General features: G+C 45.1%; 1 protein-coding gene across 18 annotated transcripts in view; it reads right to left on the minus strand.

The window, feature by feature from the left end:
• Positions 1 to 15,486, minus strand: part of CACNA1B (calcium voltage-gated channel subunit alpha1 B) — a 307,336-nt gene that overhangs the window by 165,131 nt on the left and 126,719 nt on the right. For all 18 annotated transcript variants that reach the window (XR_006164766.1, XM_042786548.1, XM_042786546.1 and 15 more), the window contains exon 7: positions 3,185 to 3,288. Coding sequence is in view for 17 of the 18 variants with exons in the window: in XM_042786548.1 (XP_042642482.1) it covers positions 3,185 to 3,288 (104 nt within the window). In the remaining variant the exon portion in view is untranslated. The remainder of the gene's footprint in view (positions 1 to 3,184; positions 3,289 to 15,486) is intronic.

The following is a 15,486-nucleotide window of genomic DNA, read 5'->3' on the forward strand; positions in this document are numbered from 1 at the left end:
GTCCCCGCTACACAACAAAGGTGGGGACAGGCTGGACAGGGCCTGGAGGAGGAGCACAAGGAGGAGCACAAGGATGGTCAAAGGACTGGGAAGCCTGCCATGAGGAAAGGCTGAGAGAACTGGGTTAGTTCAGCCTTGGGAAGAGAAGCGTTAGGGGAGACCTTATCTCCGTGTTCCAGTATTTAAAGGGTGGCTACAAAGAAGATGGAAACTCCCTTTTTACAGGGAGTCACGCGGAAAAGTCAAGGGCGAATGGGTACAAGTTACTCCTGGGGAGATTCCGATTGGACACAAGGGGAAAATTTTTCACCATGAGAACAATCAGCCACTGGAATAATCTCCCCAGGGAAGTGGTGGATCCCTCAACATTGGACACTTTTAAGATTCAGCAGGACAGGGTTGTGGGCCATCTTGTCTACAGCGTGTTTTTGCCAGAAAGGTTGCACCGGATAATCCTTGAAGTCCCTTCCGACCTGGTATTCCGTGATTCTCTGATATTAGGTATCTCCCCAGTGTTGACATGGGTTCACAAATAACTACAGAAAGGCAGGAAATTCTGTTAAGTTTTATGGCAAACTGTATAATCTAGTGTCAGTAAGAAGCTCAATAACTTGTTGTCATTTCAGATTATTTATATTGCCACGATCTGTGATAGTGTCTGCATACCTACTTCAGAAATTTGTAGCTTCCTTACTGCCCACTAAGGGACACAAATCCACAAGAAATAGCTCAAAGCTAACAGCAATGAAAAATGCTCAGGTAAAAGCTTTTTCTGTGGCTTTCTAAGGCACAGACATTGGGAAAGTACTGGAAAATAAAACACAGCCTGACCAACAGGGGTTTTGTGAAAGAGGACAGTAATGAAGATCGCACACAAACCTAGGAAACCAGTGACCTAACATCAGCTTCACAATTGTTTGCTCAGGGCATTACATCCCCTCTTTCTGCCCCACTGTTCCCTCTCTATAATGTGTGGAGAAGGAGAGCAGCGCACTGCAACACCTCCAGGATACAGCAGGGATAATATTAAAGGCTATGAGGTGAACAGATCACGAAAATAAAAAGCAGGTGAGTGATTGCTGAGTTAACCCTGTTCATGGGCTATTTGTAGAACCCCTAACACTAAATCAGCTTTGTTTTATTGAAACAGGAATGTAGGATATTTCCAAAAGTCTCTTGCAGGAGCCACTAGCTGACACTGTCACTGGGACATGGATGGCATAACGTCCTTGAGTGAAACTGTACTCTATAGAAGTCAACATACATTTGCTCATGACTCTTTCTCCATGCAGAAACCCATGCAAGAAATAACTTCCAGCATGCTGTCTGGGGTTTTTGGCTAGAGAATGTAAGCACAACAGTCTCTGCCTTCAGAGGGTCCTTCCATCTTTCTGGTGCCTTCTCACACCAGCCCATTCAGATATACCCACTTTCCTTCATTGCTTAATAGCTGCAAGCCCACCAGCATCCTGCTGAGCAGTATGGGCAACACCTATGCTACGATGTTTATTCTCTTCAGCCTCTCCCCAGGAATTATTCCAGCCAAAGACGTCAAACCACTATGCAAAATAGAATTTAAAAGCTTCCCTCTGTGAAGAGGATATTATCATCCTTATCACTGACAAAGGGAAACCTGATTCACAGAGCTGCATTTTTAATAGAAGATACATATTTATATAATATTCATATTTTGCACCAAGCAATGATAGGAGTTCAGGAGAGCCAGACAGAGGTCTCTAACTTTTGGTCACCAAACACGTTTGAATCCAGCACAAAGGAACAGGAGCCTGCAGGCTTGTGAATTTTGTTTTAAATCACAAGTATTGTTTCAGCAAACGTGGGCTGACCCCACTGTGGAACGAGGAAGATGAGCTACCTAATGAACTGCACTCAGCCCTGGCTCTGGTGCTCACTTTAAATCATATATCAGACAAGTATGGTCACAAAGCTCACCTTCACAAAGCCTCTGATACAACAAGATGTCTGACAAATGGCTTTGGTCGGTTATTGATCACGACCATTATTCCTGGACTGAAGGAACAGCAAAGTGCATGACCTTCCCCTGACCCTCTCTTGGAGCAGCACATCTTCCAGTCCTCAAACTAAACTGCAATACTTCCTCCCTGCTCCTGCCTCCAGCATGTGCTTTGAGGATGAGGATCCTTAACAAAATAAAAAAGAAAAATATTCAGTATTAATCTGTACTTTGGAAAACATTTTTCTTTCTCTAGAAACTTAAAGAGCAAAGGTGTAGCACTGAAGGGCTTTTACCAATCAGCAGCATTAACTCTTTTCTCTCTTCCTGTGCTGCCAAGAGCCAGAAATAAATCTTGATCTTTATAGATCTATGTAATCTAGATCACCTGGATGGGCTAAGAAGAAACTGCATGCAAAATGAGGTGCCAAAGTCTAAGAGCTTGCAAATCACTAAGATTAGTCAGGTTGTTAATTCCACATCAAATTTCCACAGACACTGGGGACATTCCAGCTAGGCTTCAAACTTGGCAGCTTGATCTCTACAATGGCCCAAACCCAAAACTCATATGCAAAAAATACCAAATCCTTGGCTGACCCCTGGGGTTTGAACATCAAGAGACCAGTGTGTCCCCTGAATCCAGACACTCACTTAAACAGCTAGATCTAAAAAAAAAAAAAAAAAAAATCCACAAAACCAAAACAATAACAAAAACACCACCACCAAAAAAAAAAAAAATCCAAGATCTTTTAATTGCCTTTTGTTTGAGGTTCCCCTTTCTCCATGCCGCACAATAACACCAAATGCATTAGTGAACGCTTCGATGTCCATCTCCAGCTCTAAAGCATTTATAGTGGCATCAGAGGGTTCCTGATGGGTTTTCAAGATGATACAGCAGTAAGTGTTGGCTGCACAGGGCCGAGTCAGTACAATTACAGGGAGCTCACTTAACTCCTGGGTCTGGATTCAGAATCATCTCAGTTAATGATTTTTCACCAGCCTATCTCCCATCCTATGGCTCTATAGCCTTACAGAAATAGCCCACTGCAAGGAAAGTACAGGATAGGAAATGTGTGAAGTGGGACAATGTACTGTGTAATGTTATCACTTCATCCTCTCTTTTCCAGCTACATCCTCCCACAGTGCTAAAACCAACATGTCTTCCCCTTTCGCATCCAGGTGGAGACAAACAAGTCATTAGTGTCTTACCCTGATAAGACGCCCAGCACCAAGTTGAGCATGAAGAAAGAGCCAATGATGATGAGAGGGATGAAGTAAAGCCAGTTCCAGGTATTTCCTGCAGCATCGTTTGTCTGGAAACAGAAAATCAAATATTAATTCACCTCAGAAACAAAATACCACACAGAAACTGCAAGACAGAGGGCAGGGGAAATTCCCCTTAGATCTCCATAGGGCTCTCCACCACTGATGTACTGGTTAGTTCTGCTAAAATGCCAGCAAAAGAATTGATGAACAAAGCTGATTGTCCCACCGTCCACACCACAATTTGTCCTCAGCTCCAGTGAGAAGATTCATCCAATTCCACAGCTCCAAGCTGACCCTGCTGCAGGGCCAAAACATACTTTGAAGTGACCTGCCTCTGTGCAGGCTTTCTGCACCTCCCTCTTTCCTCCCCACCTCAACTCTGACTTCCCATGTGCTAAGCATCAGTGTGGTATTTACATCTGAATTGAGAACACAAGAACAGGAGGGAAGTGCAGGCTTCCGTTCATCTCTGCTGCAATTAGAGCAGAGCATGGCACCCTGCCCAGAATCTGTGCATGCACACAGAGCAGAAGACAAGAAGTCTGCAAGAAAACGGAGCATCTTCACAGTGATTGCAATTCCACATCTGCTTACTCAGCACTTACTTCTGTCATCAAAACCAGTCTGAGGCTCCCTGAGTAAGCAGCAGTCTAGATTAAGGGGAGGAAGGGTGGTTTAGTTTATGACAAAGTTTCTGCATTCATCAACCACAAGGGAGCTCTTTAAGGAACTGCTGAAAAGTAAAATGCCACATGGCCATTTACTGAAGCCAAGTGCCGAGAAAAACACAAATTCTTCTCTTGTGAGTGAAGAATGAAGCAATTTGAGAATCTGATGCTGTGTGTAAGGGAGGGGAAAAGGGAAGTAAAAAGAAAAGAAAAGACGAGAAGACATTTTCCTCCTGCAGAGGGGAAGGAAGAGCACAAACACAGAGCTCACCTACCTGCCCAACCGCAGAGGCTGGCAGAGACCTCAGAGAGAGTTCTCAAACACCAACTTGCAAAAAAATTCATTAATTCTAACTGCTATTGGTGCCTTTTACTTATTATCTGTGATGCTTTGTGGTCACTATTCCCAAACACATTTGCAAGTGTGATTTTGCTTGCAGGAGGATTCACAGAAAGAAGTGCTTTAAATGTGCTTTATTTCAGCCATGCATGCACTTGATGCCAGCTTGAAGCATCTCTGCATAAGTAGAAGTCACCCAATAAACAATCAAAACCAATATGTGACGTGGGTGACCGATGTCTTAGCATTTCTTACAGGTAATAACATTTATGGTACTGATGCAAGTAAATACATTCTGAGACATTTTTAATATAGTGAATATCTGTACAAATTCCTCCTCATGTAACACGCTCCAGATTAAGCACATGACAAGCATTTCTTCAAGTAGCAAACATCTTCAGAAATACCTGTGTCAGTTGATCAGTGAGTCACCAGAGAGGAACAGGGACTAACTAACCTCGCCACAGACCCCCCTTGCTAAAGACAAAACCAGCAAATGAATCTGAAAAGAGAAGAGGTTGGGAAAACGAGAGCAAAAACGACAGGGAGAACTCTGCAGCCCAGCCTCTCGTTATATATCTCCCATTCAGCAAGGCTGGAACTGCCTCAGGCAGGCAAGGGGGGCCGGAGAGCCAACCCACAAGGAAGAGCTGGAGGAAGGGAACAGATGGGAGAAGGGAAACCACATAAACATGCAAAGAGAGTGCAGCAGGTTCATTGCTGCCAAATGATCGTTTATCATTTATTTATTCATTTGAAGCCCAAACTTGGCGACAGATCCACAATTCCATGCCACGATCAAAGCCCTTAAAAATGAAATGTGCTGAAATATGACTAATTAACCAGCCTCCTCTGAGCATTTGCTAGACTACCTTATGCTCAGGGCAGGGCAGGGACTCGCTCTGTTTGCTCTGCCTCACACACAGGGATCCAGGACAAACTAGAGGGCAAAACATCAGGCAAAACGGTTGACAAAAAACCTCCCCCGAGAAACTAGAGCCTTCACAGACAAGCAGCATCTTTCCCAGTGCTCCTAAGCGTGCTTGAACCAATTCACAGTTTATGGCACCAGCTCTGCCACGGTGAGATGCTTTAATGAATCAAACCTGTTTGCTTCCAGGAATATTGAACTCCTCCAGGGAATGTCCCCAGAGTCCCGCAGGCATCTCTGGTTGTGCTGAGCAGAGAAGGCAGCCCTCCACCCGCAGAGCCACTGGGGGTTGGGCTGTGGCCCAGCTCCAGGCTTGCTCATTAAGCAAGATGAGCCAAGCGATCGAATCAATTTTTATGTTCCAGCTAAAACATCTCACTAGTGTAACACCTGGCTGACTGTCGGTGCTACTTGATCCTAACCACAGGTCTAACTCGACAGGGAAGAAGGAGAAACAAAATACTTGTCACAATGGGCCAGAATTATATCTAAATACAGTAAAGGCTTACAGGAGGGCTCCCTCATTTCTCAGGAACCAGGGAACCCACCAGTTAGTAACAGGCACAGGGATCTTCACAAGCACCCCCTGAACAGCACCCACATCCAGCTGAAGGCTCATCCACGAGTGCCCCAGGCATCAGCACGAACAGCCCGTGTCCCTTAAACTTGACAGCACAAGTCCCCCACAGGCAAGTGCTGCACAGCAGGAAACTGAGGCACAGAAAGTCTAAGGGACGTTTTTGGGGTCACAGTGGAGACAGGCACTTAAAGCCCGTATGAACTGCTGAGCCCCTGGAGTGCTCCTCCCGACAAGCTGCCACGGCTCCCTCTGCCTAACCTCTGCTCAGCTCCAAGCTGTTTCCACCCCCTGACCTGACACTTGTATGGAAGATGCACCCACCACGCCTATTCACAGCTGATGCCTTCTTCTCCCTTCTCTTTTTTTTTTTTTTTTTTTTTATTTGCTAATAGTCTAACCTAAATCCCCAACAGCATCCTCTTCCACATGACTGTGCTTGATCATCCACCCTGGAGCCTGATGCCACTGCTCAGCAGGAGCGCCCTGGTCACAGCTGAATGCCAAAGGACAACCTTCATGTGTTGACTCGCTGTACAGTTGGCTTTAAGCACCTAGGGGCTCTCTCCTCCCTTTCATGCAGCACCAAGCACGTTGCCAGCATCCCCAAGCCGTGACAGCACGGCCACTTCTCTATAGAGGTAGGTGGGTGAACACTGTCATCTGTAACAAATGCAGAAGCTAAAAGGCTTCTGTCATGCAGGGAGATTAATGCCCTGAGCTCCCAATACAGCCAAAGAGAACAGAGTGTACTCCAGCAAAGCACAAGATACTTCCCACAACCAAGCCTTTTGTGACTTGTCCAACACTAGAGAAAGGCCAGTATTAACACTCACTTTTGTGTCTCAGACACAGAGAGCTGTTAGGCCACTGTTTCATTATGTTAACAAGATGGCAGCTGCGTCTAATTAATACATTTAAAGATACCTTTTGAAACAGCTGACTTGAAAGCAGCCTACTGCTGCTTGCAATGTGCTGCAGAGACCAGAAATGCATTCATATTACCTTTCATCTTCCTTTCTGCAGCCCGGGCCACGGCCCGCGTTCCTGGGGCGTGCGGGGAGGCAGAGCCCTTGGGCCTGGCTGCCCTGAGATGAGTTTCTTGCGCGGCTGGAGCTTCTCACTGCTGCAAGACCAGAGGTGGCTCTGCTCCAGCCAGCCCCATCCCACCACCATGAAAGGGTCTGCAAAGCCCTCCCTGCTCCGACATCCTTCTCCCAACCTATCCCCATCCCGGCGGCACAAGGCCGGCTCTCCAGGGACTCTGCCTACTTTCAGCTCGGTGCTCCCCGCAGCCGGGGCATCACCGGGGAGCCTCGCAGCCCGCCAGCCTCACGGCCGAATCCCACATGCTGCCGACTTCAAACAGGCCTGATCAAAGGGAGCAGGAGCATGTAAATACTCCGCAGTATTTTCTCTCCAGCAAGGCTTCTGTCAGCACTGGGGTTACTGGGAAAACTATGACAGCCCCTGCAGAAAAAAGACCCAGCAGCCCCCAAGGAAGGGAAGCCTGTGCAGTTTCTACCAGGGTTGCTTAATCATGGTTTGCCATCAGTGATGAGATCCTGATCCTGGAATTCCAAAATAACAAACACACAGTTAAGTGAAATTTGGTTTACACACAGCCTTGCAAACAGGCAAGCGACTGCCTCTGTTCAACACCCGGAAAATCTTAGGCTTCAGATTTACAGATTGAAAATTAGAGCAAGTCAAACACAGAATAATCCCCAAGATCCTGCCCCTCTCTTTTCTCTAAGCAGCCAGCACACCTGCCCACAACCTCCCACTCTCCCCTGGCTTCTGTAACACAACCTAAATCTGCATTTCATGTGGTGAGAGGGATAGGGGATTCTCACGTACCTAGGCATGTGTACCACCGACCAGCAGCCAAGCTGGCATACTAGGGCCATGCCCCACGGGTGAATCTGAGACCTGATGGATTTGCAATCCAAAACTGACAGCTTCTCCTAGCTGGTGAAAAGAGAAGACCTACCACCACGCTGCACTGCCCAAGAACCCCATTCAGCGCATGCCAACGACCAAGCAAGCCAGGCAGTGATAGCACATGTTTAAATAACTTATTCAAAGAACCTACTAAACACTGCTGAACCTGATTAAATCCTCTTGGGCGACACAAAAGCAGCAGAACAACAAAGACCTTTGCCATAGGAAAATGCCTGGTGGCATGTGGCAGGGGCTGGATGCCCTGACTGGAGACTGTTGTGCTGCAATGAACCTAAACAAAAAAATTTCACATTTCAGCTCCTGATTTCCAGGTTTCTGATCAAAACACCATCATTCGCTCTGCCCTTCTCCCCAGATCATCACTATCTCCACTTGGAGTCCCTTTATACCTGTACTGAAAGGGAGAGCTCAGGGATGTGCACATGCAAGGCTACACCAGGTCAACTCTATCACTACAGACTCACATGTGAACACACTGACTTTATGGTAGGCCTATAATTAATATAAATTATACAGACTTCCTGAAGACATTGACTTGCACTCAGGAAGCCACTGCACAGGGCAGGATATCAGTGCAGACCAGCTGCCAGGCACTGCCCATGCACTGGGGACTAACCCTCCACGGCAGACCCCCTTTGGCACCTGCACCTCGGTGGGTGCAGTCACCACGATGCAAACTCCTTCCTGCTCACAGCTGGAGCTAAGGAAACACACTCCAGGCTTCATGGCTCAGGGTTGAATTCCCTTCTGTTACAGCTACAGCTGGCAGGCACCTCTCAAAAAGAGTAGCTGTACAGCAGCCTTCACCAGAGCTCCTCTGCCAGTGCCTAAAGGCAGCCAAAATGCCTTTATAGGTGTTCTTCTGTTGACTTTGGAGCTTTAAATGAGACCTTAAGGGCAACATCTACAGAAGTGTAAAGTCACAGACCATACCACCGTGTGCCAGCATGAGCCTGAATAACAACAAACCCCAGAATGAGGTCTAGACTGGTCCTGCTGGCAAATCTGCAGTTAAGGTTCCCTGGCTGTGCAGAGATGCTGCTTTGGGCTCTCAAGCTGTTAGAAACCCATTTAGACTGAGTTACTCCACTTTTTTACCAGTAAAGCAACAAAACAGCTCTCCTTGTCTCTGAACAAGGAGCCATTCTGCTGCTTACACAAGTTTCTTCTTTCAGTCACTTTTGTCAGGAGTAGCAACCTTGAGGTGTTTGCCTTGGATCTCCAGGGAAGAAATTCTGCCACCACTTTGATCAGCACATTGTCCATCAATGTGAAAAACAAGCAATTGATGGGCTAACACATAATCCTCTGGAAATGTTTCCAGAGTGGGGTTCAATAAAGAAGGAATCTAATTTGACAGATACAGCCAAAGCTGAAACACCACAGACCATTAGCTCTTTAGTATGTTTTGAATCAAAATGTATAGTACACCTAGTTTACTCACTCTAATCTAATCAATGGCAGAGCTTGACTTATTTGGGGCAATTAAAGTGTAATCTTCCCTTAGATAAGTGCTTTTGCATTGAGGAAAACTCTGAGCTGTCTTCAAGAGATGAACTCTATTTACCCTTCACCTGATTTTTCACAATTCACTCCTCACTACTTCTGTTAATTAGCAGTGCTATTTATGGTTGATTTATTTCTATCAGTTCCTATTGTTAGGATTAGGTAAACACAGAAATTACTAAGAAGAAAACCAAAAATATTCAAAGCATATACAATGAGCACATGGAGCCCTACCTTACCTAGCATACTTTCTCTAGACACTGAGTAACTCCCGCTGAGCTCTTCATCAGACAGACCTTGCACAAGAAGGTATAAGGGCAGAAAACCCAAATTTGCTGAGAAAAGCAACTCCGAGTTCAGTCTGTGGAATCAATGACGACGTACTCTATTCACAGAACAGTCACAGACTCAAATGACATTTAAACCAGTCACTTCTCCAAGATGCTACATAGTCCACATTATCATAGTATCCCAAAGTGTTGATATTCACTTCTGGAAAGTGCAAAGTGCTCTCACAGATGGAGAATGAGGTATACGGGCTTCATATGAAATTAATAGGCTCAACTCCAAATCTAACTCTCATCTGAAGTCTCTGAAAGCATAGCTGTTGTCAAGAACAAGCTTTGCCCATTCTAATTAAGAAATACTCATTATTATTTACACTGTATTTATAAGGAAAAATCCCTGGTGAAAAGTCTGACCCCATTCTGCTGAAAGCCTTGAAGAAAAAACCTCCACCCTAAAAACCAGCCTGGTGGAGTGTAGGCCAATGTATTTGTCAGATTAGAGCATGCAACACTTGGCTTCCACCTTAAAAAGACAATCTCAAACCTAAAATCTAGCAGGACATTGAATAGCTTTATCGTATTTCAGTTTTAATTTCAAACGAAGATGACCACAAAAGGGGATTAGAGGGATTTGTGTAAACTTCTCAAAATATTGCAACCTTAAGAAGTAAGTCCAGGGGTCTAGGAGATAATGAAGGGGCCTCAGCCTCCCATCAGTAACATTCTAGTAAGAGCTGAGGAGGTGTACAGCATCTTTCTCACCCTGAGAAAGTCATACCTTATTCTCATTCAGTAGAGCTGTGAAATATTTTTTCTCTATTCCATTTATTCAGTTACAAAAAAGGTCTTAAAAGTTATTACTTTTCAAAAATATTCTTTTTTTTTCTCCTTTTTTTCCCTACATCTCTTTGGATCAACTGAAAACAAGAAAGAAAAAAAAAAAAAAAAAAAAGACCAAATACATTTTTTTAAAAACCTTTCACTTTTTAAGTCTTATATAGCCTTTTTCACCCAGAAACACCTTGAAGCCCTGCACTGAGGACTCTGTCCTTATCCACAGTTTTACAGAAGGTGAAATTGGGTCACAGCCAAGTGAAAGGAGAGCTGCTTCCACATTTCCCAGCAGACCAGCAAGAGAAGCCCCACCTCTCAAGTCCTGACCCAGTGTGCTGGTTTATACGAAATACCAGAATCTGCAAAAAAAAGCCTTTTTCCCACCGCCCCCCCCCCCCCCCCCCCAGTTCCAGTTTAAATACAATCTTGGCACAAAGTCAGACCAATAACTTTGGTTATTGACTTTCAGATGTTACAGCCCATTTACAGAGAGCATCTGGTGTTCAGCTCTGCAGGGACATGACAGCCGGGGATGGGGGAGTGCTGGTGGTTGACCCTTCTGAGCAAAATTAAATTGGCAGAGAGGTGCATTTACATTTGATGCTCAGGGGTTGTACCACCCACGGGAGGGACATGACAGAGCACCTACCTGGTGTGCTCATCTGTGTGAAGGATAAAACTAAAATGGGTTGGTTAATTAAATTAGTGATCAGCCCAAGTCACACTCCCACACATGCTATGTACAGTGAGACAGGGCTGGATTGGGCTTCAAATACTCCCCTTGAGCATCCCTCTATCTGAGCTCGGTGGGCTCAGGTCAATCTGAGCGGGTGCCCTTGTATCTAGAGGAGGTGAATCAAAACGGAAGAGCCCCAGCCCAGCGAGATGCAGGGAAATTTGGAGTCAGGCTTAAACATTGTGCTTCTTGTGGTTTTAATCTGTTTACATGTACTCCTTAGCTGGAGGATTCCATGTGGGGCCATGCGATAGGCAGGATCTCAGGAAGCCCTAAAGCCCACACGAGGTCCAGCTAATAACCCGAGATTGGAGGATCTCCTGATCTCCTCCTAGAGTATGTTATAATTGTGCCTCCTGTGCCTTTATGGTAGGTCCCGAGTGGGTTTTGGGTACTAGGAAAGATTTCACGGCAGAGGAAGGGATAGGGTGCCTGTTGTCTTGAGGTCCAGCAGTTTTAAGAAAAGCATTCAGAAAGCCCGCTGCCCTCTGCACTCCTTTTCACATCAAACTTTGGCCAAAGCCAATCAAGTCCTCAGTTTACTCCTGCTCAAACTGAACTCTCTGGGAAGAGGCACTCTAAACTCCTGGCACATTTACGCTCAAATCAGCGCTTCTGAGAAGATCCTTTCTCTTCACAGAAGGTCTTTGAGTTATTCTACTCTTCCTTTATACCTACAGGATAGAGGTCAGTCCACTTCACTGCTGTAATAGCAATCCCCCTTGTTCATATCCCCCAGTTACTCCTCAGATCCATCCATAAGTTGGCTCCCAAGTGGGCTTCAGATGAAAAATATCTGAAAAATCCTTTGAGGCTCACAACACCAAAATTGACAATGTTCTGAAACAAAGATAATCCTGCCCCCAAAAGGGAAGTCACTTGCATCCAGCCCCACAGCCACTTGCTGTTTAGAGGAGCAGAACACAGAGGTGTTCACCACCAGGATCAAAATAAAATCCAGAGTATTTCACATCCTGCAAATAAAAAGAAAACTGCTCCTGAACTGAGACCACACACAACCAGCCTCTACTGCAGACTCTAAAAGCCCTGGCAGCACCAGCTCAGAAGCCACTGTCTTACTGCCACTGACTTTAGCATCACACCAGCCACAGTAATTGGGAAAGGTGTTTTTTTTTCCCCCCTCTAGACACACCTGAAGCAGGAAATGCTGTCGCAGTCCTGCCTGCCCCATGCCCTCACATCAGGCAGCGGTGCCCGTCTACACCGTGCAGCAGCACAGCTCTGGCTGAGTCCTGCCCCATGTTCTGCCAGAGGAACCACTATTTTCTAGCCAGAGCCAGCACTCTGCAGAGATGCTAATGCAGATCTTGCTGCTTCTCCGCAGGGCTGGTTACCCCCTGCCCTGACACAGCCATGCTCCCATCCCAGAGCTATCCCCCTCTGCCTGCTTGTCCCCGCACCCTGTGGGGCTGCCCTGACACACAGAGGTCCCAAAACAGCCACAGCATGCTTGAAAATCAAACGCACAACACTCAGGCAACAAATGGGATACATGTGCCTTATCCTTCCCCTGTGGACATACAGGTATTTTAAACATAAAGTGGAACACACTTACCCCATCACAAACCAGAATGATGGGCACCCTCTGTTCCAGGAAGAGAAATCCCTGTCACATAGTGGGCAGTAAAATCAGAGGGAAAGGCATCTCAAGAGATATCTTCACAACATCAGACAAGAGGGCAAAGCTCTCATCATTTTCTACGGGGCAGGAAATCCAGGTGGAAGCCTCAAGCAGAGGAGATTATTGTTTAAAAAAAGGGAAAAATAAATACATACACCTAGATAACTAGGCCTTTGGTTTTTAAGACTTTAGAAATTAAATTTTCTAGCTTTTCTTTCCAACAACAATAGTTAGAAAGTCCCAAATAAGGGAGGAAGGGACCTATGACTCTCTTGAGCACATAAATCCAGGAGGTAGGCTTTCAGAGGAAAGCGTCCAAATGCATAAAATCAACCCAAATACCAGAAGACTCTTGGTAAAATCCTAGAAGCTGGCAGCATTTTAATTGTGCTACAATACTGCTAGATACATATGAACATGTTTTAACTATAGTAATTGCATGAAGAAATAATGTTAATTCAGCCAAGTTTAAATAGAAGCAAATCCCTCCCTGGGTTTCTCCCCTTCTCCAGCCTTACAGAGCTGAGGAGACTGAAAAAGCAAAAAACTTAATGTTTTATGCCTTGATCCAAAGGCTTATGGCACCAATAAATCAATAGATAAATATTTCTTGGATTCTTGATAAAAAATTCATTCTTTCTCCAGCTAGTGCAGGCTCACTCAGCTGCTTTATTCATGAGCATGTCTGCCCGGCACTGTGAAAGCTCTTTCACTGTCAAAAATTACAGGCTGGCCAAGGGGCTCTAGCTACTTTTTTTTTGATCTTTTTTTGTAATCTCTCCTCCCATTTCTTTTATTTTTAAACAGCTGTGGGCTTTAATTATAAATGTAAACTTGGTCTAGGCAGTTCCTACTGGAAACAGGTAATGCACGTTCACGATACGGAAGGTCAGACCTATGGTGGAGGTACTCAGGAGAAAGCATGTGAACCCCCCTGGGCAGTTACAGCACTGAAGCTGTCTGGAACATGCATTTTACACGTGAGCACCGTCTGCAAGGCCACAGGGCAAGTTACGGGCACAATGAACAGAGCCCAGAAAGACCAAAGCTGTAACCAGAGACACCCAAACGCATCTCACGGGCTACGTGCAGCCCCAAACACTTTAGTTTGGCTAGAAGTCCTGAGCTGTGACAGCATAGCAAGGCACTGCCTTGCTGATGACCACTGTGCTCAGCCCAGCAGGGCCACGGGGGCATCTGAACCAAGCCAGACCCATTTATCTCAATGTCCTCAAAAGCAATGTCGAACAAAGAGCAAACCTTCCCCACATGCATTCAATATTCATCATAAATCTGAAAGCCAAATAGCTAGTAAGACCAAGTAATGCAAATAGTTTCACTTAAATGTGACTCAACCTGAGATGCTAAGGGGGCAGCCAATTCATCCAGCAAAACTCCAAGATACTCTACAATTCAAACCAGCACCGCAGGTGCCTCGTGTAGTTATCTTCAAGTTTCTTTTCTCTGAACACACAACCGAGTTCTGTTTTCTGAGAAGGGGAAGAGAGCACCATCAGGTCCCCACAGGAGGTTAGCACAGACGCTCTTGGGGTTGGGCTGCACAGAGTTTGAGGAAGAGTTGCTCCTTGAAAAACAAGCACTGCTTTTAAGTTTGAAATTCTTGGAAAGCAAAAGTGCTTTACATGTCATTCATTGCTTGAGAAGACTCATGTGTAAATCAAGTTACACTTAGAGTAACAGTGCTCCCTTGATGTTTTTTCTTACACTGCAAAGCCAACCAGCAAAGCTTCAGGTAGCTGCTCTCTTTCATTGAAGAGCCAAAGCTGTCCCCAAATGTACTCCTAAAATCATAAGGAGGGAGAAATACACATACTTATGTATACACACAGACACAGGTATTTAGAGCTCTGTTCAGTTTGGTTGCTCATGGATACATGTGATATTTAGATTAGGATAAGGATGCATGCATACCAAAATACAGTTTGTGTTGGTCTAGTGAGTAGATGGAAGATAAATTTTTCCTCCCACTCACCACCCCTGTGGCCTGCAACCCCTAAGTCAACAAGACAGAGCCAGTCACATAGGCCAACTCCCAGAACACTGAATCAATCCAATACTCAACCATTTTCTGACTTTGAACATAGGAAACTGTGGGTCAATGCCCCAAATCATTGTACATAATGACAGTCCTATGGATAATGGACAGGCTTCCTCATCATCTTAAATGCAGGTCTAGATTCTTCCTGATTTTCCCTCTGAACATTGCCAGCAAAAGCTTCCCAAGAAATTTCAACAGCAGAAAACTGTTTAAATTCATTAAAGTCTTGATTCCATTGTATAAAATTTTAACAATAGGCTATTATATGCATGCATTCTTCATCAGATGATTGAGATTGAGCAGAGTATCAATCTATTAAGGTTTGGTCACCTTCTCATGTTGTCTTCTGAGACCACCTCCAGAGGTACAGCTCCTCCTCTAATTATAAGCAGACAATATCCTTGTAGATACATCTACAGCTCACAGAACTAGCTGGAGCTGAGAGCTCAGTCACGCGAACTTCAGAGCACAGCAAAATCTCCAACAGTCCTTTTTCAATGAAAATCCTACTTCTCAGGACAGAAGCCCAAAGCTGTTTTATCATTACCACTTTCTTGTTTTGGACAAAACAAAAAACAGTTGGTCATGATCCTCTCAGTTCCATCTAAAGATGATTCACAAGGGTTTATGAAAATATTTTAAGAAGAAAAGGACTGTCTGCCATGGTGGAAAAAAAAAAAAAAAAAGTCCTGCCAAATCA

The sequence above is a fragment of the Tyto alba genome, unplaced genomic scaffold (genome assembly GCF_018691265.1).
Source record: "Tyto alba isolate M040663 unplaced genomic scaffold, T.alba_DEE_v4.0 Super-Scaffold_11, whole genome shotgun sequence".
Lineage (NCBI taxonomy): Eukaryota > Metazoa > Chordata > Aves > Strigiformes > Tytonidae > Tyto > Tyto alba.